At 29.5% G+C, this 25,437-nt stretch overlaps 1 protein-coding gene across 1 annotated transcript in view; it reads left to right on the forward strand.

Annotated features, from left to right (window-relative positions):
* Positions 1 to 25,437, forward strand: part of LOC105626812 (lachesin) — a 110,539-nt gene that overhangs the window by 32,106 nt on the left and 52,996 nt on the right. The window contains exons 3-4 of the mRNA XM_012208106.1: positions 13,337 to 13,544; positions 17,019 to 17,180. Coding sequence (XP_012063496.1) covers positions 13,337 to 13,544; positions 17,019 to 17,180 — 370 coding nt within the window. The remainder of the gene's footprint in view (positions 1 to 13,336; positions 13,545 to 17,018; positions 17,181 to 25,437) is intronic.

A 25,437-nucleotide genomic window follows, 5' to 3' on the forward strand; every position in this document is an offset into this window, starting at 1 on the left:
GTAGTATATATATATACTATACTATATATATATATATATATATATATATATATATATATATAAAACATTTTTTTATTAACGACATAATAAGAAAGACTTGTGAGTCAAGTCCAAAAAGTCCTATCTGAATTTGGCTATTCACCGTGTTAATTCGCGCCTATTAGCTGAATCAAGCTTAAAAATAATAATAATAGATATAAATAATAATAATAATAATAGCGGATATATATAATAATAATAATAGACCCAATGAGAAATTCAAGCTAATTCAAGCAAGAGAGATATAAATCATAAAACAATTTAAAGCGCTTATATGCGCTTCTTTAGCATTTTTTTAGTATTTTCTTAACGCTTTTTAAGCGTTGTATGTTTGAGGAAAGAAGGAGGGGGAATTGTGCTGACTAATAACAATAAAAATCAATTTTAAATTGATATAATGAATAATATAAAATATTACAAATTTAAAATTAAAATTAAATTTTTAGAATGCAATTTTTTTTATTTAATCAAGAACATGTAAGAGATTATCCTGCATGCGGTTAACAAATAATAATACAAATCTTAATAAAAGCAATTTAAATTTGTTATCTTATGAAAGAGCTGACAATATCCAAAAAAATTTCCATTTGAATGTCAGAAATAAGAAACAGATGTAATTACAATGTTCCAAATGACAAATTTTCCCTGTATATGTTAGAGTCAAAGTGAATGAACAAATAGTGCCACTATTATTATAGATGGCATATCAAAAAGACATTAAATTTATGTACATTCACTATACATGTTCGTATAACAATTTTTAAATTTATTTACATTGTTGTTTATATTTTGTCAACAATTTAATTTTCAAGACATTCTCGCAAACACATTTATATAAGCAAGCACTCATCTTCCTGTGTCACGGCGACTTCCTCTTCGTCGGAACTTAGGAGCCATCCGCAGTGCGTGACTACGAAAGTTTCTCGCGCTACGGTGACTTTTCTAGGGAGATCTTGGGCAACTTTCCCGGTGTGCTCTTCTCAGCGAACGTTGCTTATAATGCCATCGAAAATTGTCCTGAAATGTACGTAATATAAAACTTATTAATCTCGGGACTTTCGCACGGTGATGGTCAATTTAATCTTATCCGCGAAGTAGAGTAGTAGGATCCATTTGTAAATTATTAGATGCTTTCTTATAATAATAAGAAATAATTGAATTGCATTTATCATAAATTTGACATCGTAGTCGAGTAATCTCATATTATCCATTTGGAGACTTTCGGATCGTTATTATTTTCTTCTTTGTTTTCTCTTTTTTAAATTTCTTTATAGTATTTAAGATATTCATTAGCATCAATATTATTAAACTGCTTGTCAATTGTGACATTAGTTATTGAGTTTTGATTTAGGATTGCATTTTAAGACCATTTTAAAATTAAATTCATGTACAGAACTTGATATGTATATAAATTCACATTGAAATGTTATTGAGCATCAAGATAATTCAGTTGAAAAAAAATTTTTTCAACTTAGTTGCATAAAAAAAAATTTGTTGCGAATCCGGTATAAGGAAATCTGCCGAAAGGTGACCGCATGCTCACACTACGGATTTCAAAATTACACGCAAGCACGAAACAGAATCTGACGAGTTCGGAGATTCTCGGGAACCAGCAAATCCTGTTGGCAGACAAGAGCTTCAGAGATCCGCCACCATCCATCTTCTGAGCTCTTCGTTAGGAGAGCCGTCAGTGGCGTCTGACTGTTTAAAGAACTTTCACGGGATGTACTGTGATTTCCCGTACCTGAAACTTTTGCTTATCCCGAGTGCCGACGAAAAGGAGAAGCGGTACATAGGCGAACAATTCTAGACGGAGTTGTTGCTGAGTTTCTGGGTGAAATACCTGAGGGGAAAAGAATTCGGGGTAGGGTAAAACGCGAAACAGCAACTCCTAAATGTAAATGTCTCGTCGAATTTAGATTCGCGATAAGTTGATTAAGCATAATTCGTTTGCTGAGTAAAATGTCAAACAAAATTACTTCTCACATAGAGTACAACAGCGATGAATTGAAGTAATAAATATATAATAATATTTTAATGATTTTCGTTATATTTTATACTATACAGCTGTTATAAAATTGAATTATATATTGAATTTCTTAGATATGTGTGCTTAAATTTAGCACATCTTTTGCTTAATTTTAAAATTACTAAAGCGTAGATTATAATAACAATGAACTGCGTTCGATTTTAACGGTTTCATTACTTTTATCCTTTTTTACGTCTAATGAACGATAAAAACATGATGATTATAGATATTTAAAGTGTGTGAACGATTAAACTGAACGCAGCAATATATGCTCAGCAAGCCATGAATACAAGTGCTACATAACATGGACATAGAATGATATATATTTACGTATATGTTAGTTAGTAATTATATCTGTATTTGCTTCTCAAGATATAAAATTAAAGTACAATTAAAATGTTGCTCTTTCGAATTATTTATAATAACAATATATGCATTCCGAAAAGTATAATATACACGTATATTATCAAAATATTGTTCAATAGCTTCCATATAAACAATAATGCTACGAGTAAAAGTTAGAATTGAACTTTTAGAATTGAAGAAGAAAGGTAGAAATGATACAATTTATCCTGTCCGAACAGGCTGTTTCTGGCTTAATTTGAGGAAGTATATATACACCGAAAAAAGAGGCAAGGAAAAAGTGGAAGAAGCGCTAGTTCCGTGAATCCAGATGTTACCAAGCAGCAATAATGAATCTAAAAGGAAGCAAGATTTAGCGAGTAAATGTGCAAAATCTCGAATATTATGCAGTACACTATAGTTAAACATTAAAATCTTTTTAAACATTAATCTTCAATTTTAAATATATATGATAACTATATTAGAACTTCTATTAATTACATAGAACAAAAAAGATACAGAAAAATAAGATTGGCAACCAATTAAAATGCTGTGCCATATTGAGTTAATCTTTCCTTTCAGTATATGTTTTAGCAAGCAACATGAAAGCCAATAATAAAAAAATTAATAATAAAATTAATAAAAATAGTATATAATCAAAATATAATAATAAGATATTAATTATAACTTGAATTTATAGCAAAATTTTACAATACAACGACAAATGTACAAATTTGTGTATAAAAAGATAATCAGATTAACTCTCTACCAGCAATGCGCGGTCTTTTAAATCATGCTGATTATTTGATTGTGAATTTTAAGAGAATGATTAGAAAGCAGATTTTGATATTATTTTTTAAAAACTTTGTAATATTGAGATTGTATGTGTACAGTAGGCGTCATTAATGCCTTCCCGATGAAATTAATTTCCTCCGATCACACTCGCCGACTAAAAGATTACAACACCTTTTTTTTAATGAGTTTCGGAATATAGTCTGCTCACTGAGTGATTGGTTCTTATTTATGGATCTATAAGTAAGGATCAATCGCTTGGTGAGTAGGCTGCATTCCGAAAACCATAGAAAAAAAATTATTGCAACTTTTTAATCAATGAGTATACATATCATATCTAGATATTTATTTATCATTATTATCAGGTTCGCCAACGTTACTTTAAAACTGCAGGTAACATATATATAATGTCAAAAAAGAAAATATTACTAATGTAACTTGAAATCATTAATATTATAACGTAATAATAAATTTAATATTAATATCAATGTGTAATGATATATAAGATTTTTACAAATATTATTATTTATTAGCATTATTGTAAAACTGTTGTGTAATAATTTATACTTATTCTTAGTATTGTTTCTTATAATTACTTTTATTAAAATTATTTTTTGAAATTATTTTTCAGTGTTTATTACCAGCAATATTCAGAAATATTTTTAATTGTTTTAGGGAATTAGAGTTTAATTATGAAATATGAAATAGCAAAATTTTTCAATATTAAATTATAATAATATCTTTAACATTTTTCCTCAATATCAAAGCATAAGAAATGAAAAACTAAACAATAATATAAGAAATATATATTAGATATAAGAATTAAATGTGATGTATTTGATCGGAGGAAACTAATTTCAAACGGGAAGATATCAATAACGCTTTTTGTATTTGGATGCCAATCTATTGCAAGGATGAATACAAGTTATGACAGTACACTCAGCGACCCATATGTTGCAGATCGCATAAGATTTTGTGCAAATAAAAAATTTGAATTCTTTTTCATGATTTAATTCTTTTTTTATACTAATTTCAATAAGTACATAAATAAAGGTTTTACATTTTTAAAACAGATTTTTCAGTATTTTATAATTTTTTCTGATGTAATTGCAAACTCAATTTATTTATGGAGATATTAGACATACATATTTCATGAAATACGAAATAAAAAAAGAAACTTCTTCAGAAAGATTTGTCAAATTAGAAAAACGCAAAAAATATTTATTTTATTATTGGTCAAATGAAAGGAAAACTATGTAATGTGTTTTGTACGGAAAATTGATAGCGAAAAGAATTGTATACATTATTATATAGATTATCGTATGATATTTTTATTTTGGAATCTTTGTACTCATATTGATTAAATTAAATAAAAAGAATTTAATAATTAATTTGTCATAAAAATGATTCTTTTTTTCGCGAGAAATTAATTTTTTAAGTCATATAAGAATTCATTTTTAAGTGCTTAAATAATTCAATTGTTTGAAACCAACACATCATTATACACTCATCATTGTACACTCTCAAGTATTAGATTCTCAAGTATTAGATTACAGTAACTAGGAAAGATTCTTTTCATACTTATTTATAAAAGTTATGAAATTTTAACCGATATCTATTATATTTTTTCAACATTTAAATTTGTACAATGTAAGTGAAATATAGTATGGCTTTTATTATGATAAAAACTTGTTAAAGATTTCATAAATTTTTATATAGTCCGGAACAATAAAAAGAATCTATTGTGGACTTCAATGTTAAACTTAAATTGCAGACTATGATAAAAAATTTCACATTGCCGGTAAATTAAGGCAAATTCTTTAAAAATATTTTAATTATAGAGAATTCTAGAATTATAGAGAACATTCGAGAATTCGTAGATTCTAGTTCTTACATTATTCTTTTTAGGAGTGAAAAAGCGCTTTATACTCGTAGGAAGGAAAATGCGGTAATAGGAACTAAGTCGACTGGAATTCGTTGCTGTTTTTGTTTCAGTTATGAAGAAGTATACTTAAAAAGAAACAAATAATAAGAATGAAGAAAAGAATGAAAAATAACCGTTGCGTTACCGCTGTTGCTTCGAATCCGTGGCGAAAGGAAATGAGAAGAAAGGTTTGTGAGGAAACGGCCCGGAAGTTCTTGAAAGTGCATAAGCTTTGTCACGAAATGAGCTTAGTTAGAAGCGAGTTATTTCAGTGGAGCATAAAATACTAGCATAATAATCCTCATTTTTGACGGCTGTACATAACGTCGCGCTGTAATTTTTTTCTTTACCCTTTCGTCTCGATAATATTATTGCTATTTGTGGTATCGTTCGATAATGTTCATGTTCTATAGTGATGAGACAAGTTTGACACCGATCGTAAAATTTACATTGCGCAGATTCGCCAAGGATTATTGCCAGAGATTATTTCGGAGATATTCGTGGTATCTATATATCTACTCTCGAGACGAAGAGAAAAACGCTGACGAGACGCTTAGCTGTGGACTTTCAGAGACGGCGTGACTTCGCGACGTGCTAATATGGAAATATTCAATGCAGGAACGTGGCGCGATAAACGGACGGCTGCTTCCTCTCGGCCTTATGAACTCATGTCGGCTGAAGGTGTATTAAGCGAGCATGTTGGAATTTTCAACGTGATGGTTGCTCAACTTTGCTTGTCAACGTCAGATTTTGGATTTTAGAGGATTAAATTTGAACATGTACGTGTATATATTATATAACTAGAAAGAGTTTCATAAAGTTGAAAATTATTTTATTTTTTATATTATTTTATTTTTTGTTATATATTATCAATTATTATATGACAAATTGAATGGAAATATTTTATACTCATATCATATATATAAGAGAAAGAGAATGTGATATGTTTTATAACTATAATACGATAATAATTTAACTGTAATTTATAACAACAATTTTAACTGGAAAACGCATGAGTATTTTCTTTATGGCTTATTGTTATTAAATCTCATGCAAACTGCAATTATTTTATTATCCGTTTATTTGCAAGAGATGTTTGGAAAATGATACGTTATTTGTAACAAAGTTACAATTAAGACATCAGACGATATGGCTTCAGACGATATGGCCAATGTATACGTCAATTTTGCACATATTCGTTAAATATTGACCTACATTTAATATAGATAATTACTTATGTATGTATATGATATTTGACATATATTGATCATATCCTGAGAACCGAAATTTTAATCAAGCTCTGATATGGATCTGATATGGCCTTGGCACCTGATCAGACGCTCAGATGTCCCAATAAGGTCCTGACCGTATATGCAATGTTGAGAATTAAGATTGCCTAATTAGAATTTTCCTTATCAGAACTTTATCAGGACTTTATCAGGACCTGATGATTGCACCTAAAAACATTATAATTCCAAAAATATTTAATAAATCTAATTTTATTATTAAAATAAGTATTATTGATTTTTTTTAACTCCTATAATATAATCTGTCCTTAGTAAGGACATTCAACAATAATTTTATCTAATTAATAATAACATGAGAGAGATGCACTCAAAAGAAACTATTAATTTAAGTTTGAAGTAAGTCAGAAGGAATCTTTCTTTTGAGTCTACGTTTAGCAGGTCCATTAGTCAGAGATTTGTTGACCAGAGAGTTCGGGGTGGGCGATTAGTCTATCTGTATAAGTTCATGAGACGTTTACTATTTCGTCTCTCATATGTGGATAGATCATAGAAGGATCTCATTTGTGGCAAACTATGGATCAGAGATGATCCTCACAACATTTTAGATTAGAATCTTTGTATAATATTGATATTTGATTGCAAAGTTGTTCCCCATAGCTGAATCCCATATGCCTAGATAGATTTTAGGATTTTATATATCAACAATTTATTATTAAGATTGAGTTTAAAATTTCAACAATATATTTTCCTTAACTTGATATCTAGTTGTTTCCTTTTAGTAAGTAAGGTATAGGAGAAGTTTCCGCGTTTTTAACAATTTTTCTTTATTAAAATAAAATGATATAATGTATGTTAGTTAAAATTGGATCGCGTCAAAAGATGACGAATTTTTTCAATGTAATATTCGTATGCCTAAAAGATGGACAAAGGTAGAAAACGATGGCAAACATTTTGACTAACATATATTGTACATTCATTTTATTTTAATAAAGAGAAGTTGTTAAAAATACGCAGAAACTTTCCCTACACCTTATTTACTAAAAGGAAACAACTCTAATATATTCTAATATATGCTTTCTCCACATCAGATACCTGTTCAGGTGAATACCGAGATACTTGACATGATCCGCTTGAGGTACCGTTACGCTATTTAATTTAATAGGTGGATGAGTCTCATGTTTGATTGTAAATGTGACATGAGTTGATTTTTTCTTAATCTTTTTGTCTTGATCTTCTAATCTTGCATCCAAAAGGAAATATCGTTATGATTATTTTGTAAAATATTAGAGGCTATTTTATGATCAGGTAGGCTGCTAGACACTGCTCGCAGTGTCGTCTGCAAAAGTGCTGTGCTTACAATAGACAGATTTGTAGGCAGATCAGCCGTAAAGAGCAGATATAGTAATGATCCCAAAACACTGCCCTATTCCAGCTCGAATTAGATAGAGCTCAGTTTGTGTTTCCTTATACATGATATCAGGAAGTTGCGATCAACAAGGTAAAATCTCAAAATGCTATAGAAATAGTTAGGAAGGTTTGTTTTAACCTTAAATAAGAATCCATCATGCCAGACACAATTGAGAGTTTGAGATGCGAGAAATGCAGCTGAGCAGAACTGCTTTCTCTTAAGAAACATTATTTTATTAACAAGTCTATGGACTTGATCAATATTGTGTCATGTTTCCGCCAGAATCCAAATTGATGATCTGATGAAATTAACTTTTTGTCATTTATGATTGGTATCATTCTTGAAATTAGTAAGGATTCAAATTTTCGTAGATATAGACGACAAACTAATTGGTCTGTAAGATTTAGGATTATTAAGACTTTTGTTAGGCTTGGGTATTATTTTCATTTGAACTACCTTTTATTGGAGAGGAACAAAGCTCAGCCTTAACTTCACATTGTAAATTTGTGTAAAGTATACATATCCTCAGGAAGCTCTCTTAATATTTGATCAATAATGAGATCATAGAGCTGAGAGCTTTTTTATAATCTAGTCTTTTGATAACCTCAGATTTTAAAAAACATTGGATTTGTTCCTCAGGATGTGTTTAAAGTGCTCAACACATTTGAGTGTTCAGGTGAGCCTTCATATGGATGATATAAAGATTTTGTACAAGTGATTAGCGAAAGTTTCAGTCTTTTTGATATTTCTTCGAGCTCAGTTTTTTTCGCTACAAAAGAGAAAGAGCAACTGTTGGTGTTTCAGTTTCTTGCGGGCCTTCCAAAGGACATAGTCCATAGCAGAGGGATCCAATTGCTGCAAATTTAAAAGATTTTTTTCCACATTGAGAAGGGACTTTAGTTCTTTGAAAGCCCAGTTTTGACCGGCTTTCAAGAAGAGATATCTAATTAGTTGCCAATTTTTTCGTAGCCGTCTTTTCTGTAAAACTTTATTTGAAACGGATTTGGAAAATTTTAGGCTATATTCTTTTCTTTGAATAGGTGGAGTTGATTTCCATGCAGCATTTTGCACCACGGAATTAAAACGCTCGACAGCAGATATTATATCCTTATTCGACTTGAATCTTATCTTTGTATTGATGCATTTACTTGCGATAATAATCTCAATCAATTTTATTATTAGGTAGCATATATTTCTAGAGTTATTGATTAGTAGATATTATTTTGATTAGTTTACTGGCCACAGTCATTAATGCGGGATATGATTGGATGATAATTCCAAGCAAGTTTTGCAATTAATATAGTTGCCGAATAAGCCTTCTGTTATTAAGAAATTAAATAAATCCGGAAGTCTTGGTCCGGAAGTTTTAGTCCTGTTCGAAGGCCAATAAGAAGGATGTTCTGACGATATAATTTTTTAGTTTAATCCAAGAGTTTCAACTGCCTTAAGTAGCTCGCGACCTCGGGAAAGAGTTAGGCGTGATTCCCAGGAGTATGTTTGGCATTAAAGTCACCATCCACAAATCATTTCCCGAGAGTCTTAAGGAAAATAGAAAAGTGTTCATTTACAATGTGATATTTCAGTGGACAATAAACAGAAGAAATAGTGAGGGCTGATTCAATCCTCCACAATGATGTTTGTTGCTCGTAAATGTTCTCTATGATAAGAATTGGCTTGATGATGTTTTATGTTGATTATGATTTTTATGAGAACAGTAGTTCCATCATGGATAACTCCATCAGGGTGATTTGTGTAGTGGACACAATAATATGGCATTTTTATATGATTTCTTTCAGTAAAATGCGTCTCAGATAAGAGCATAATCAGTTTTATGAACATAGAGGAAAATCTTTAATTTTTCGATGTGATTTAGCAGCCCATTGGAATTTCAGAGAGCCAATTTTAAACTATTGAATTTAAAGAAATTTTAGTCACTAGATCAGCAATAAACTTTGTGATTGCTAACAATTGGCTCATGAATTGTAATAATAATTTGTTAATCTTATTAATTGTTTTGAATGGGCAGTTTAGCCCTTCCAAGAGGAGGTTTGTATTCTAATACTCCGTATTAGAGTTGAATTATCTACAGCTAAGTATTAACGGCAGCTTTCGCGCGATTTCACTGCAGCCTGGTCATTTTGAACTTTCCTTGCCTTATGAGTAGGATATCTCCTATTTCGCAAGATTTTCTCTTTGAAGATTTTACAGCCTTTAAAATTTGCCGGGTAATTTCCGAAACAAAGAACGCATTTTACTTGAGAGGGAAGAACTCTTTCTTGGGCAGTTGGATGTTAACCTGCACATTTGATACATTTAGGATTACGGTAGCAAAAACTTTGCATGTGGCCATATCTTTGACAGTTAGCACATTGGAGTATCTGATATCTCTTAGATATCTCCAAAACTATGCGACAGTTTAACAAGTGTTTAATGTTATATGTATATTTGTTTATTCTTAGGATTTAGTTTAAGATCAATATTCATCCTTTATTATGTCATTGAGCAAGGTTCTTAGTGGTTTACTCACGATTGATGTAAATTGGCGGAGGTTTTGAAGTTTTTATATTAGGTATTTTATTATCTACAGACTCACACATTTTCAACATTTTCAAATCTATTTGAAGTTTGTATCGGAGCACTAAACCAGCTGCTTAGCTTAACTTGTTTTTACAATCAGAACTATTTCATGATCTTTTTTTGCCATATATTTAAACTCAAATACTATTTGTTCCGTGAGATGACATAATATCCTTCGTCGGTAAGATGAGCTTATATGAGCATCAGAGCTTTGCTGTTTCTTGCATTAGAAGAGATCTCTGAACGAGGAAAAACGCAATCTACATTTCAAGGAAGCTTGAAATTTAGAACTCAATTTTAGTATTGAGTCTTTTTTAATCGAAGAAGATCTCGAAGTCAACAAGCTTTTACTAAAAGCATTCTTAGCAAACAACAGTTGTTTCAGAGTTTTCTCTGCCCCTTTCTCTCCTTCCCCCTCCTGCTCAGAATCCGTGAGGCCTTCTCAGAAGATGGATTTTTCAGGTCATTGCCTGGCTTAGTAGACTTGACTGGGATAGTAACATTCGTAATTGTTTTGTCATTGTTTATACCAGTAATCCTGGCGAGTCGATATTTTTCTCTCAGAATTGTCTCCCTTAGCTGGATTCCTCTCGCTTTTAGGTGCCAGAATGTTTTCGCCTTTTGCCCTTCATCTATCTGTTGTAATTAAGGTCACATTGCCCAAGATTCGCGACTAGAACGCTAAATGATAGGGACTTGTTGACTCATTTAACAACATGACATTTCATGGCTCTTTATAGGTGCATATCTTTTAGCAAGATCAAGCCTTACCGCGACTATAGGTTTATTTACATCGCATGCTCCAACATGATGTAATAGCTCTTACTCATTCCAATGCACTTAATAGAATGAATAGGAGCTATGGTAGGAGCATATTGGAGCATGTTGGAGTTTGCGACGCGAACAAACCTTATATCAGCCATTTGAACCTCGTATTATTGATTAGCATTATATTCCAGAATACACGACAAAATTATAATTTTAAGAAAACTCTCTGAAAAAAATTTCCTCTGGGAATTAATGGTATTTATTTAATTTTATAGTATTTTGAAATGGTCACCCATCCGAAAGTTGCATCACATATCCAATGCTTGATCTTTGCAATCGAAACAAAACCGTAACTTCGATGTCATAAGCACTGAATATTAATGAATGTATAATTGAATGTATAATTGACATATCTGGTCAATATAACTCTGATAGAAATTTATGCAGTTTAACTAAACATCCAGTCTGTTACATTTGCTGTTACATCGAATACTATACACTATATGTATATTAATTTCTTTTGATATAAAAATGCAACTGAACAAAATTAATAAGTTATAATTATTCAATTTAATAGCCTCAACTTCAATAATCAAAATTACATTCAGTAGACATTACGTTTTTTACGTTTAGTTACTTTTTTATACGAAATGAAAGAATCTAGCAAAAAAAAACGTTATTCTATCCTGCACGATATTATAAAGTTAACGATTGTTTATAGATTAGAAAATCTGTCATGTATATAAGATATTCTACCACTATATGATTAGGTTTAAATAGAGAATTTCCGACTAGGGTATATCTTATCATTTCCTGATGAGGCCTGATTGTACATTAAGCCTTTATAAATTTCCGCTCAGGATTATTTGAAGGCGCCTTTAGAGTTACTTTTCTTCAGTAACTGCAATTTTATTTCTCTTTTTTTATTTATGAATAATTATTTAGTTTAATTTATTTGCATTTTTTGATAACTAATAACTAATTTAATAATTACTTAATTTATATCAAATTTATTCGTCAATACATAAGTTAGCCAAATGAAATGTTCAGTAAATAATCAGTGATTACATCTTTATCCCTGATTATTACACTCTGTGAATGTCTGTATTAAGAATTAAGATAGGAAATCTTTTTGATATGTAAAAACGTCTTAACATTGATCCTGTAATTTGAATTACAAATGCATATGTTAATTTATTATAAATCACATAGTATATAATCGAATTTCAATTTAGTATAATAAATAAAATAATTTAGAAACTACTGTTAGAAATATATAAGATTCTTATATTTAAAATAGCAATGCAAAGAATTATAAAAAAATTAACAAAAAGGTAACGGAAAAGAAATGACTCGTTATTTTTTAAATAACTCTATAACATTACTTTTCAGAATCGCCAACTTGCAACAGTAAGCATATTTAAAAAAAAAAATCATAACTCTCTCTCTAACTAGTTACTTTTATAAAGTAACTTTCTTAATTTTACTTGTGCTTTTGCTATTTATGAAATGGGAACATTAAACTTATAACGCAACTTGATATAACGCAAACTTAAGAGAGAGAAAGAGAGGAAGATAGAAAAGGAGAAAGAAAAGGAGATTAATTAAATGTAAACAGTAACTAAATTTATAACATTAATAAAAAGTTATAAATAAAAAATTTATCTCATTTTACTTATAAAAACTTTATAAATTATTTGATTTAAGAATACATTATAATTTTGACATAGCATACTTATAGTAATTATAATTACATATATACGCTGGAAAAAATCTGGTCGCGTTAGTTGAAAACCTGGCAGATTCTATTACCTATGACTGTAAGAAAAATGATTGCATCAAAATTCTTCTAGAAATTATCAAATAACTAATTTCGTTCTGTTAAATAAATATATACCAGAACAATACTAAATTTATTTAATTAGATTAGTACAATTTTTCAATTCTAGTGAAAGAAAAGAATGTCTAGTGAATGTAACTCGAAGAGATATAAATCCAATCGAAAATACTAATCAAATTTTTATATAGTTAAATCTATCAAAATTTTAATTATAAAATATCGAGTCCAATTATAATAGTAGAAATTCTGTTAGACCTTATCAAAATGCATTCTATATTACATATATCTTATTGACATAATTAAAATCTTTTTTCAATATAAAGTTATTTAACAATATCTTTAAATATTTGTTTTTCTTTTGTATTTTCAGGTGGCGTGGATCCACGTTGGACGCCAAATGCTGCTTACTATTCACAAGCACGTGGTCGTGAAAGTACCTAGGTTTTCCGTGTCACATGACAATCAGAAAACATGGTTGCTTCATATTAATAGTGTACAACAGGATGACCGGGGTTATTATATGTGCCAAGTAAATACCAATCCAATGATAAGCCAAGTGGGCTTTCTTCAAGTTGTAGGTAAATAATTATTTTCACTCAATTGAATTGAACTTGCTTAAAATAATTTTCACATAAAACACAGAGAAAAAGGTCTACGTATGAGCTACACCTTTATTTTTTTTTATATCATCAGTTGTTTACTTATTACAGACGAGAGCATGTGCAATAAAGTTAAAGTGAAGTATCTACATATTTCAATAATAGTATTTTGTAAAGAGGATAACTTATATAGATATATATGTACAGGGTATCCCACAAATTTTGCTAAGCGTTTTTGTGTTTAGATAGAGAGGATTAAACTGAATCGAAAAGAATTGTATCATTTTGTAATTTTCGTAATAGTTAACGAAACATTAATTAAAAATTACCAAATATTAGTATTCAATAACTTTTTACTCAAATATTATCAACCTTATAGAAAAGTAGTACGAGATAAAAATTGTTTATTTTCTTCTCATAGAGCTCTAAGAATTTTTTCAAAATTTTTATCAACTTTTTAATACTGCATTTTCTTATTGACAATTATTTTTACAAACATGAGAAAATATGGTATTAAAAAATTCTCAGAATTTTATGAGAAGAAAATAAGCAATTTTTGTCTCTTGCTATTTTTCTGTAAAGTTGACAGTATTTGAGTAAAAAAATTATTAATGATCAATATTCGGCAATATTTAATAATTAATATCTCGTTAACAATTGCGAAAATTGCAAAATACTAGTCCACTTTATCTACACAAAAGCGTTTGGCAGAAAATTGCGGGACACTCTGTGTGTATATATATATATATATATATATACATTGATTAGAATTTGAATTATTAAAAGTTTTCTAAAAAGAAAGAAAAATCGGTGTTTTTGTAAAGATGATGCAAAAATGGGCTATCTCTATAATATATAAGAATAACAGAATATACATATTTATAAAAAGCAAAGTAAGAACATAACGTTGACAGATAATTATCATTAATTTATTTTTTATTTATACATTTGTCGACAATAATCGCATATATAATAATTTTTTCTTAGTCTCTGCACAGGCAACATATGCCTATAAAACACATTTACAAACAAACTTTGCACCAATAATTCTTCTTTCCTATAATCATCTAAGACAACTTTCGATCAAAAAATGTTATGAATGTCATTAAAATGTCATTAACAAGTTAATGTTTACTGCAATCCATATTTGCAACATCGTATCATGGAGTTAAGTTACAATGAGAAACACAATGTATTATTTCTCTTCAATTCAATATGCTCCACATTTAATCTTATACTGTTTACAGTTTATAAATAATTTTATTAATAATAAGTATATGTTTTGAAAAAATGAAATATGTACATAGTATTTTAAAATTCGCGCTCGCGAAGTGATATTTTAGGTTTAAAAAAACAACTTTTTCTTTTTGCAAAATTGCATCTGATAAGTAGTTTTTGCAAGAGAGCAAGTTGAAGTTAACAAATAAGCGCTCTGATCTATGTGGTGCTCAGGGCCGTGCGCTCCTCATTCACTTGTACACTGAAAGAAAAAATTAGTTGCTGCAACAATTTAGGGAGAAAATATGGCATAGCATTTTTAATCGGCTGCAACAATCAGTTTTTGGTTGTAGCAGAAAATTTTTAGTATAGTTGCGTTAACCTATTGAAATCATATACTGAAATCATATACATTGCGGATAGGCTAACGCAACTAAAAATGCCAATTTTTTCTTTCAATGTACCTAATTCTTGGTTAGTATTCATAAGTAATATTTTAAGATATGATTTCTTTGTGATTAGTTCATGATTACTTAAGACTTAAGGCAATCTTAAATTATAAGAATCAACTATATGACTGTTTAACTACCATACGTAATTGTGCAATATTTAAAAGAATAGAATATTTAACAAAACCTCACCAACACATTAGTATTTATATTTGTCTTTTAGATAGAGCTACGAAATTAGATAATTTTTTTATTCATTTATTTAGTAAAAAGTGAAAGCAGTCTGCTACCTTTCATTTTTTAAGCAATACAATACAGAAGATCATGGTCCAAAATTTATAGTTGATTTTTATAATTTAGATTGCTTTGAATATGGACATAACTCTTTGAGGGGCACATTTTTCTAAACAAATTATTGAAATCATAGGTCATCTGGATTTTCGGAATCGCTGATTATTATTCTGATGTCAGAATTACAAAATTCCAAATGGCAGATCCAATATTTTAGGCTAAGATCAATTTTCAAAAATTTTTTTTGTAAACTAGCTATCAAAAAATTCTGGAAAAAATATGTATTATAGTTTCAAATATAGAATACACATAAAAATTTTCAGAGCTCTAGCACTTCACATTTAAGAATAGCCAAATTTATTCTGAAAAAAACTTTTTTGCATTAATTGTTTATAACAAAATTGCGAATAAATAAATTAATGTAATTTTTCATAAAAGTTGCATAACTTAGATCTCTAAGAGTCTAAAAAGTACTCATATGCGCATACAAATTGCAAAATAGATCAGAAATATGGAAAAAATTAAAAACAAAAAGGTGGGATATATACGTCCTACTGTCTCTCAAAGGGTTAAGCAGTCATAAACTAATTATAACAAAATCGTATTAGTATTAAAATATTGCTTATGAATACTAGCCAATGATTAGGTACAAGTAAACGAGTGCGTGCCGGCCGAGCACTACATAGATCAGAGCGCTTATTCGTTAACTTCAAAAAGTTCTCCTTCAAAATCTATTTGTGAGACGCAATTTTGCAAAAAAAAAGTTGTTTCTTTTAGCATAAAGTATCATGTGTTGTACTTCGCGGACATGAATTATGAAACACTCATAAACTTGCGTAAATTTTCAAAAACTCGAAAAACTAATAAGTATGTGCAATTATGTATATTGCCTCGAAAGCAATCGTTAAGTGCAGCTAAGTGTGACACACTATGTCTTCAACGAAATTGTGTAGATATATTCTTGTTTTTAGATTATAGTGCTATAAACTAAAACATTGTCCAAATTTCTCCTCTACATTTTCTAGTAATAAATTACAACGTGACTTTGATTAAGATGAGCGATGGTATAAAAGTTCATAATACATTAAAGCTAATTAAATACATAGAAATACTTTAAGCAAAAAGACATAAGAAATAAGCGTATCGAGAACATATAGCAATAACGTAATTAGTATTCAACAAAAAAATATTAATTTGCGTATTGTATACGTTTTTTTATGTACCACTAATCTAAAAGTTTATATTAATAATCAAATATTTCTTTTGAATTAGTTAAATTTCAAGTTATTTAATTTATTAAATCTAATTTTATCTAATTGTCGCAGTGTATTTTAAAAAATAATTTTCATGATATATTATATGAAGTAAACGTGAAATTTGCGTGGAATTAAAAGGAATGTTTAACGACAATAAAGGAATATAAAACGAACGTTAATCATATACAACATTATAGACTAAACTCCGAATAAAGAAAGCAATTTTATGTGTCTTTCAGTGCCACCGAATATATTGGATTCCCTTTCTACGGAGAGCACCGTAGCGGTTCGAGAACATCAGAATATTACTCTCACATGCAAAGCCGATGGATATCCGCCGCCGAAATTAATGTGGAAACGAGAAGATGGTCAAGTAATAAGCCTCAACAAACATCATAAAGGTAAGTTGTATTAAATTATTTTTTTGTGCCATTATAACATGAAAAATTATTTTCGATTTATTTTTGCAGAATATTAAAAATTTATCTTTTGTGCAGCTTTCTTGATATTTTGTATTCTTTTCAATCAATTTAACTTAAAGAAACGATATTCTACGTGAATTCTCTCGAGATAAAAGAGTTATAAGCAAACATGCAACGATTTTACATGAACAATTTCAGTCTACACCTTAGCATTTTTTTATATCTCGCATTATTTATTTACTAGATAGATTTACCATATTTCATTAAAATAAATAATTTTTTAAAATTATTTTATAATATACTAATGCCACTACTAATTTTGAATATAAATATCTACAGAAATAAATATTCTTTCAGTTGTATCGTATATTTGCAATAGATATATATTATACATTTAATATTTAATCGTTTAACAATGTATTTTAAGATTTTGTATCGAATTACATATTTTGTTTAGAAAATTTTTTTTCTTCGCTTATAAATCAACTTTTATTATTAGAAACAATGAAGTTTTTCTTAAGTTCATTCGAGATAAAAAAATTACAAGTTACAAACTATGATTTTACAACAATTTCAGTCTTTATTTTAGCAACTTTATTTAGTACTTTTTATCTACTGAATAGCTTTTCCATATTTTACTGAAATAAATAAGTTATATAATTTTTTGAAATTGTTGCTGCTATTTTTAGATATAAATATAGATATCTATCTATAACATAAATGTTAAACATTTCTATTATTCTTCGATTATTCTTTCCATCTTGTAAATTATTTTTATCACATATTTTGCAATAGATATATAATATGTATCTTATGTTGAACACTTGATCATTTAATGTAACATTTTGTACCAGACACATATTTCAAGCATTTTGTTTCTAAGAATTTTCTTTTTTTATCGCTTCTTACTTTTAAGTAAAAATCCCCTCGCCTTGTAAATCTATTTGAGATAAAAAAATTAGGAGATATAAACGTACATCTTACATAAAACATTTCAATCTGTCTTAGCAATCTTTATCTGTTATATATTATTTATCTACGCATTTTAATATAAAATGTTTTGATCTGTCGATCTTAGCAATCTTTATCTGTATATGACATATTATTTATCTATTAAAGAGATTTTTCATATTTAATTGATAGAAATAAATTTAAATAATTTTTCAAAATTATAATAATATTTCGTTGGTACTTTTAAATATAAATATAGAAATACTTTGTGATCCTTACTATTCTTTAATTATTTTTTCTTATACATATACGTATTTCTATCGCATTTGCAATAGATGTAATCTGTATCACATTCAATCTTTTAATAATGTAACATTTTTTTATCGAGATACATATTTTGTTTCGATCGTTTGGAAAATTTTCTTTATTCGTTCATATATGTACGAACTTAGAAACGATTCCACGAGTTTCCTCTTACGATGTCTCGGGATCCCTTGTCTACGCAAGTCGAAACTTTGAAGCACTGTTACAAGAGGAAACGGGCTTATTTGTAATGCAGCCGAAGTTCAATGCGGAAAGTAATTTTTGGTACGAAGATGTTCTTTTTCCGTACGTTTTTCTTCGACTCCCACGAGTCCTGGCATCGATGTCTCGCTCAGATAACAAATCGACGAACATTTGCTGAATCGAAGAAATTTGAAGTAAATTTTCATCAATTACGTAGAGATATCTGCCTGCACATTGGCACACAGTCCAGCGCGAGATGTGTTAGAAAATATATAAAAAATAAAAAGTCGCGTGTCTTATTAGTTAAACAATTTCGTGTTTCTCCAATAATTCGATTTACAAGAAGTTTATCGGTCTGATCGCATCACCGTAGCGACATACATATGTATACAGATACGTATACAGTATAGGTTTGAGGGGAAAATATCCGAACAAATATTTAATTGTTCGACAAAAACGACTGTATTATATTTAATTGTGTGCATTGCAAATTTCTACGAAACAAATAAAACACATCATGCTCAATACAAGACATCAATTCCGTATTTATTAATTCCCGAATAAATCAGTCATTTGCGAATTAATGAATAAATGCGTAGTAAAAACCTTTTATGCAGACAGTTTGAAAGTGATTAACATCATTCACCATCGGGTGCCATGAATTTCTCCGCGTTCACTCCAATTTCGTCCTAGATAGATTTAAATTCAGAACACTTATACGGTAATATTTTTCATGTGACAGCCGCACGTGAATGAATTTAAGTTTTTATTAGGCTTCCAATAATTACTCCCTTGCATGCTTGCATTCTTCTTATCATTTAGTTTTTTTTATTCTGCTTTCGTGATTAATGTCGCAAATAAGATCTGTATATAAAATACTGGTAAAAAAGATATTATCTGTTTCACATCGAGTTGACCGTAAGTTTTTCTATAAATTTCTATTGCAAATATTTCTCTAACTTCTATATTCACTATTTTATCATATGGTGCTATTTTATGAATTCTCAGCTTATCTCGGACATTACACTAATCCCGGATTCGGGCGGATTAATAATCTCTATTCAACATAAATATTACATTATATTCAGCCGACGCAACACTCGAGTGCTTTACAGTGAGTTCCACGATTTTTAGATTTTTAGAATTCATGTTAATTGTAAGTAATCTGTATTAATTAAAAGATACACTATTAAATTTGTAATTTCAAATTATACACCTATCCAATTAGAGTTATTTTTAATCATTTCACAAATCGCCACTGCTCCTACTCAATATGTCGTTAATTTAATTGTTTTTGACATTGAATGGAAGTTAAAAACGATAAAATGTTATTATTTTTTTAATTCAACGAGTTGGGTTACCATTGTTTTCTTAAATATTTAACAGTATACTTTCTGTTGCATACAGTTTTGCTTCGGAATATCACGGGACGTAATTTCTCTTCTTCCATACTTTGTAATAAATCATAGAAGAGCGATAACTAATTAATGGAGTTAAAGAAGAAAGTTACGGTACTGTATACCGTATTCAACATTAAGAGCAATAAATCGCGATGATAACCTGTAAAACGCGATGGCGCGCATTTATCTAATATCTACATTATGTTTCCATGCGTGTTATGCCGTTATCGTCTTTGCACATTGAGCGTTAAGCTTCAGGACAGTACGAGGCGAACTGCATACGCGCCATCGGAGAATGCCCAGAGGACATCGGCGCTCATGGTAAAGCAATAAAGTGCGATAAACTGTGCAAGTCCCCGCCCACCCCGCCGTGCTATTAGCAATGCAATTATCGCCCGCTCTCTGGCAGCCAGTGGGCGCCATCCGCCGACGTCCTTTAGGTCTCTCTGTATCTTTTCTTTATGCCCGGAATAGAATTACACTATGGAATAGAGTTTCGCCATTTAATAATTCTGTACGCGGTATCGTTGGCTATTTAATAATTCCGTACCCGCAGGGACGTCACACGCTTCTCGTCAGAGTTCTCCTATCTGCAGTTTTTTCCGAACTCGGATTGATTGAATTAAATATCGTCATTTTTTATTCTACATTCCGTCGCATGGTTTCGAAGAGTGAGTGGTACGAAAGTGACAGACATCCGAAATTGATCGATGATGCGTTTCTTTTTAAGTAAATCTTTCCTATTGGCACACGATATTAAAATTATTTTTTTTATTTTTATAAATTTACACAAAAATATTATTAGATACCAAAACCAGCAAAAATCTGTTTTTTTTTACATTCAAAACAAATTTACAAAATCATATATAAAGTATATAAAAGTGTGATATTCAGTTTTTGCCTGGATCGAGAGCGGCGCGACTTGCACACAGTCAATTGCACACGTCACTCACATCGGCCAATTTCTAGTAATTTTTAACTGCTTTACCAATGAGATTATATTATTTTACACAATAATGAAAAAATATATGGGCAATGAGATCATCAATATAGCGCGAAAATTGATGCGCAATTATAACAAGAATTTCAACTAATTTACATACAATGTATTATAATGTCGATACAAAAACTTTCCTTATATGTTTCAATTTGCTTCAAACCATTTTCAGCAAGTTGTAAACAATTTCGTCGATGTCTTATAATAAATATAGTTCGCAAAATATATTATTTTAAATTAATTAGCGATGAGCAATTAATATACCGGAACAAGCTTTTTAAAATATTACGGATTTCGTAGACCTATGATAATTCGATAATGGACTTTGATGCCACTCCTCCCAGTTTTGATAATAATTGTCACCTCAACTTCAAACTTATCTGTAATTAATGTTTCAATATAAGATAAAATTTGTCACAGTTCAATTCCAAAATTGAAGGCCCAAAAATGGGCAATTTTTTCGATCACTCTTTGGCTCGTAATGCAAGTTATGTTGGTCAGAAGAGATAACTACAAGAGAGGAAAATTCATGAACATTCGTCGAATATTAACAAAAAAAACAGGATCTCCATCTGTAATCTCTGATCTTTATATTGGAACGGTAATTTCAATTGAAAGGAAGTTAAAATTTTAGATTGAACCTTCTTCTAACAAAGGGTTGATTTCCAAAAAGGTTCACATAAACAAGCAAACTCAGGGATTGAATAAATAAATGGATACACAATTTTTATTTGATATGTATAATATAATCCTCCCATCCTACAATTGTCTTCTTCCTCACGTACCCTCTTCTACCCACATCTCTTCGACTTATCTTCTGCCTTTGCTACAGCAATCATTACTATTTTACTGTTAAGTGAATATCGATAATTTGAATCTAAGTAGAATTTATTTAATTTGCACTTTATCTTTTTTTATATATTAAGGGAATCCTAAAGTCGTTTAATTATTCTTTTTAATAGTTTTTATACTTTAATGTTACATTACATAAAAAGAAATTCGATCTATATAAAAAAGTCATGGTTGTTTCCATTAACTTTGGTAAACGATAATCGTTTTTTGACTACCGAGGAAACAAACAAGAGCAAATATTAAAAAAAATATATTATAATTTAATTTTTGTTGTGTCATATTTTGTTACTGTTGACAATCACATTATGTATCGATTCAATTTTTAAATTTATAAATTATGTTAGTATTAAGAATAATCCGATCGGAGGTTATTCTCATTTGCTAAAATTTATCTTATTTGTTTTTAATAATATTGGAGTTAAAAGACCTTCGAATTAAACTAAAAAAATTATTTCGGCGCATATTTTAAAGAACTATAAATAATACATTAATTCATACAGAATTATACAAGCACTTAAGATCCAGCTAAACCGAGGCATTAATTTCTGTAGGTTGTGTTTCTCATATGTACGGTCCTATAAGATTTAATATTGTTAAAAGACCTTGTTTGTTATAATTTTCGTGATTTTTGATCGATTAATTATACAAAATTCTTTGACAATTAGTTTCATTAATTGATTACATTAATTATGATTATATATATTTTTTAATTTTTAATCGATTATTTGTTAAGAAATAAATAAATTAATTAAGGGAATCCTAAAACAAAGTTCGAACTCCAACGAAGAAGTCACTGTTTTTCCAGCGCATTGACATCTTTATATACTACCACAACAATATCTCGCAATCTATGACACACACAGTCACACGTTTATGTCAATTTTCGTATAACAAATTCGTCGCAGTAAAGCGTCTAAGTCTAATTCTAAGAACTTAACATTATTCAAATTATGTGTTTCATGGATTACTACTTACTTGTATTTCATATTTGTATATGCAAAATTTTCGTATCAAGCAAATATTGTCACTTGATAGCTTGAGATACCATGTTACACTAAGAAATGGTAAAAAATATATCAATTTCGAAATTTTTGGTTGTTCTCAGCATAAACTCCATCACACAAACACGTATTAATGTATATATTTTAATCTTGGAAAGGAATTTTCGAATCTGAAAAAGAAAAAAGTATTTATATAAAAATTATATGATTTAGGCGGTAATACAGACGGTTTTTTGATTCCCTTAATGCCAAATACTGCTACCGTGGTTGAATTGGTGAGACACCTGCACGGAGTGGGGGTGATCTAGGTTCGAATTCTGACTGAGGTGATATCTTTTACAATAAATTTTTTATAGTGTTTTAAAAATACTTATTAATATCAATAATATCCTAAGTATAATAATATCCTAAGTAGAAATCTGTCATTTTGATTTCAATAGTCATTTAAATTATTGTCATGTTACCTGTATTCAAAATATAATAATGTCATTATCTCTTTGACCAATTAATGATATTATTTATTCTACGACATACTTATTGACATCGAATTTCATCAGATGGTTAAAGAGCTAGCTGGTGACTATTATTTGGGCCCAAGGTATGACTTTTACCTTTCATTGCTCAGTTATAGTAATAATGCGTAAAACCGTTTATCCTTTCATACCGTAAAAACAGACTAACTTCAGTCTGTAACGAAGAGCGAAATGATCAATCGACGGCGTATTAGTTATCTATTAATAACGTCATTTATTTGTATGTTAATAACATGAACATAATGACATATTTCCAATATCCGTTTATGTGACAAATCCACGATATTTTTACGATGTTGGGTTATATTAACGGGATTGATCATCAGATTAATCATTCTTTGCTACCTGATTAAATTGATTATTAATTTAATTTATGATATTATGTAGGTATGTGCTTTAGCTTTAATTTGGACTGTGTTTCAAGATTAACAAATAATTAGCTCACTGTTTGCTTGAAGTAGAAATTATGAAAATTCGCACAAAAATATTATTAGGCATTTGTTCTGATTGAATATTGTTCTTCTTTGTGTTTATTTTTTTACTTGACAATATATCAATCGATTTATTGATCAAGCGCATTACATTTCTTTTCACGAAAAACATGCCAACAGGAAATTTTTAGTAATCGCAAATTGCGAGTTATTGTGGCCGAATAAATTCTGTAGTTTCGCATCCGTAACAGAATTAACAATAAGGTAATGAGGCCGTTTCCCAAAGTGGACCAGCCGCTGTTTGTATATAATTATATGGTTAATTTAACAGATGACAGTAGTAATTCGATTGCGCATCGATTCATAAGTCATATTATTTATTCTGTTTGTGTAAAAACAGGAAAAACTGATATGTCGTGGTCATAATGTAATATTCCGTAAATAAGGAATTGCTTTCTATAATTATGAAAACGTGATTATTAATTTCCGTAATTCATTTATTGTAGCTCTATATTCATACTTTGTAATACTATATTTAGTTCATACTTTTGTTACAATGTTTTGTTTATAATTAAAGAATAGGAACTCTTTGTATGACCAATGTAGGCCATGTGCTGAGCACAGTAAGTGTGACATTTGTCACAAATGTATTCATAAAGATTGTGTGGGATTAATTAAAAATGATAAAGGGCTTTTTATTGTGAATCCGAACTGTGAGTAGATCCATAGGCATAGTTTTAAGAGAGAAAAATTAACACACATATTCAATTAAAGTTGCTAAATAGCTTTTTTTAAATGTTTATGCAATAAAATTATAAACTTATAAAAATAACGGATTATTATTACGGATATAACGGATTGGATTATTTTACTTTCCACATTATTAATATATTCATATGAAAAATAGAAGCCATATACGCTCACATTAGGTACACATTTTGCAAAAGTGCCTTAAATGTTACCTTTGTTTTAGATCTATACTGTATCTATAATATATATATAAATATATGAATATGACTTATATTTTTTTTCAATCTTCAGAAATGTTTCCTCTTTTGAATATGATCATTAATTGAATATAATCATTAATATTATATATATTTTCAATTTTCAGAGAGACCTCAGCAAAAAATTTAAAAAAATTCTCGAAGCTTATTGGGCCCGGTTATCTTATAATTATCTTATACTTTCGCGATTCCTTTCGTCGACTATGTTCTGCGTCCGTATATATTATTTATTCGTACGATATATAATAACATATAACATATAACATAATAACAATTCTATTAATGTAACTTGTAATTGTAAATATCCTTCGAGAGTGACGCGTCGTTATTGAATCCACATGTTCGGGCTCATAATTGGTAAATCGCGCGAGTTATGCGCACGCCATGCGCCAAAATCCCTGGCGGGCACGTGGCCGCAAGTTAACGTCACAGGATACGATAAACTAGGTAACGCAATTGCCTGGTCGGCACAATTCGATCTACCAATCTGCGACGCGATCCGCCGAGTTGCATTCGCATAAACATTTGGTCGAATGAAGAGCGACGCTCATCATGTA

This window comes from Atta cephalotes (genome assembly GCF_000143395.1).
Source record: "Atta cephalotes unplaced genomic scaffold scaffold00006, whole genome shotgun sequence".
In the NCBI taxonomy this organism is placed as follows: domain Eukaryota; kingdom Metazoa; phylum Arthropoda; class Insecta; order Hymenoptera; family Formicidae; genus Atta; species Atta cephalotes.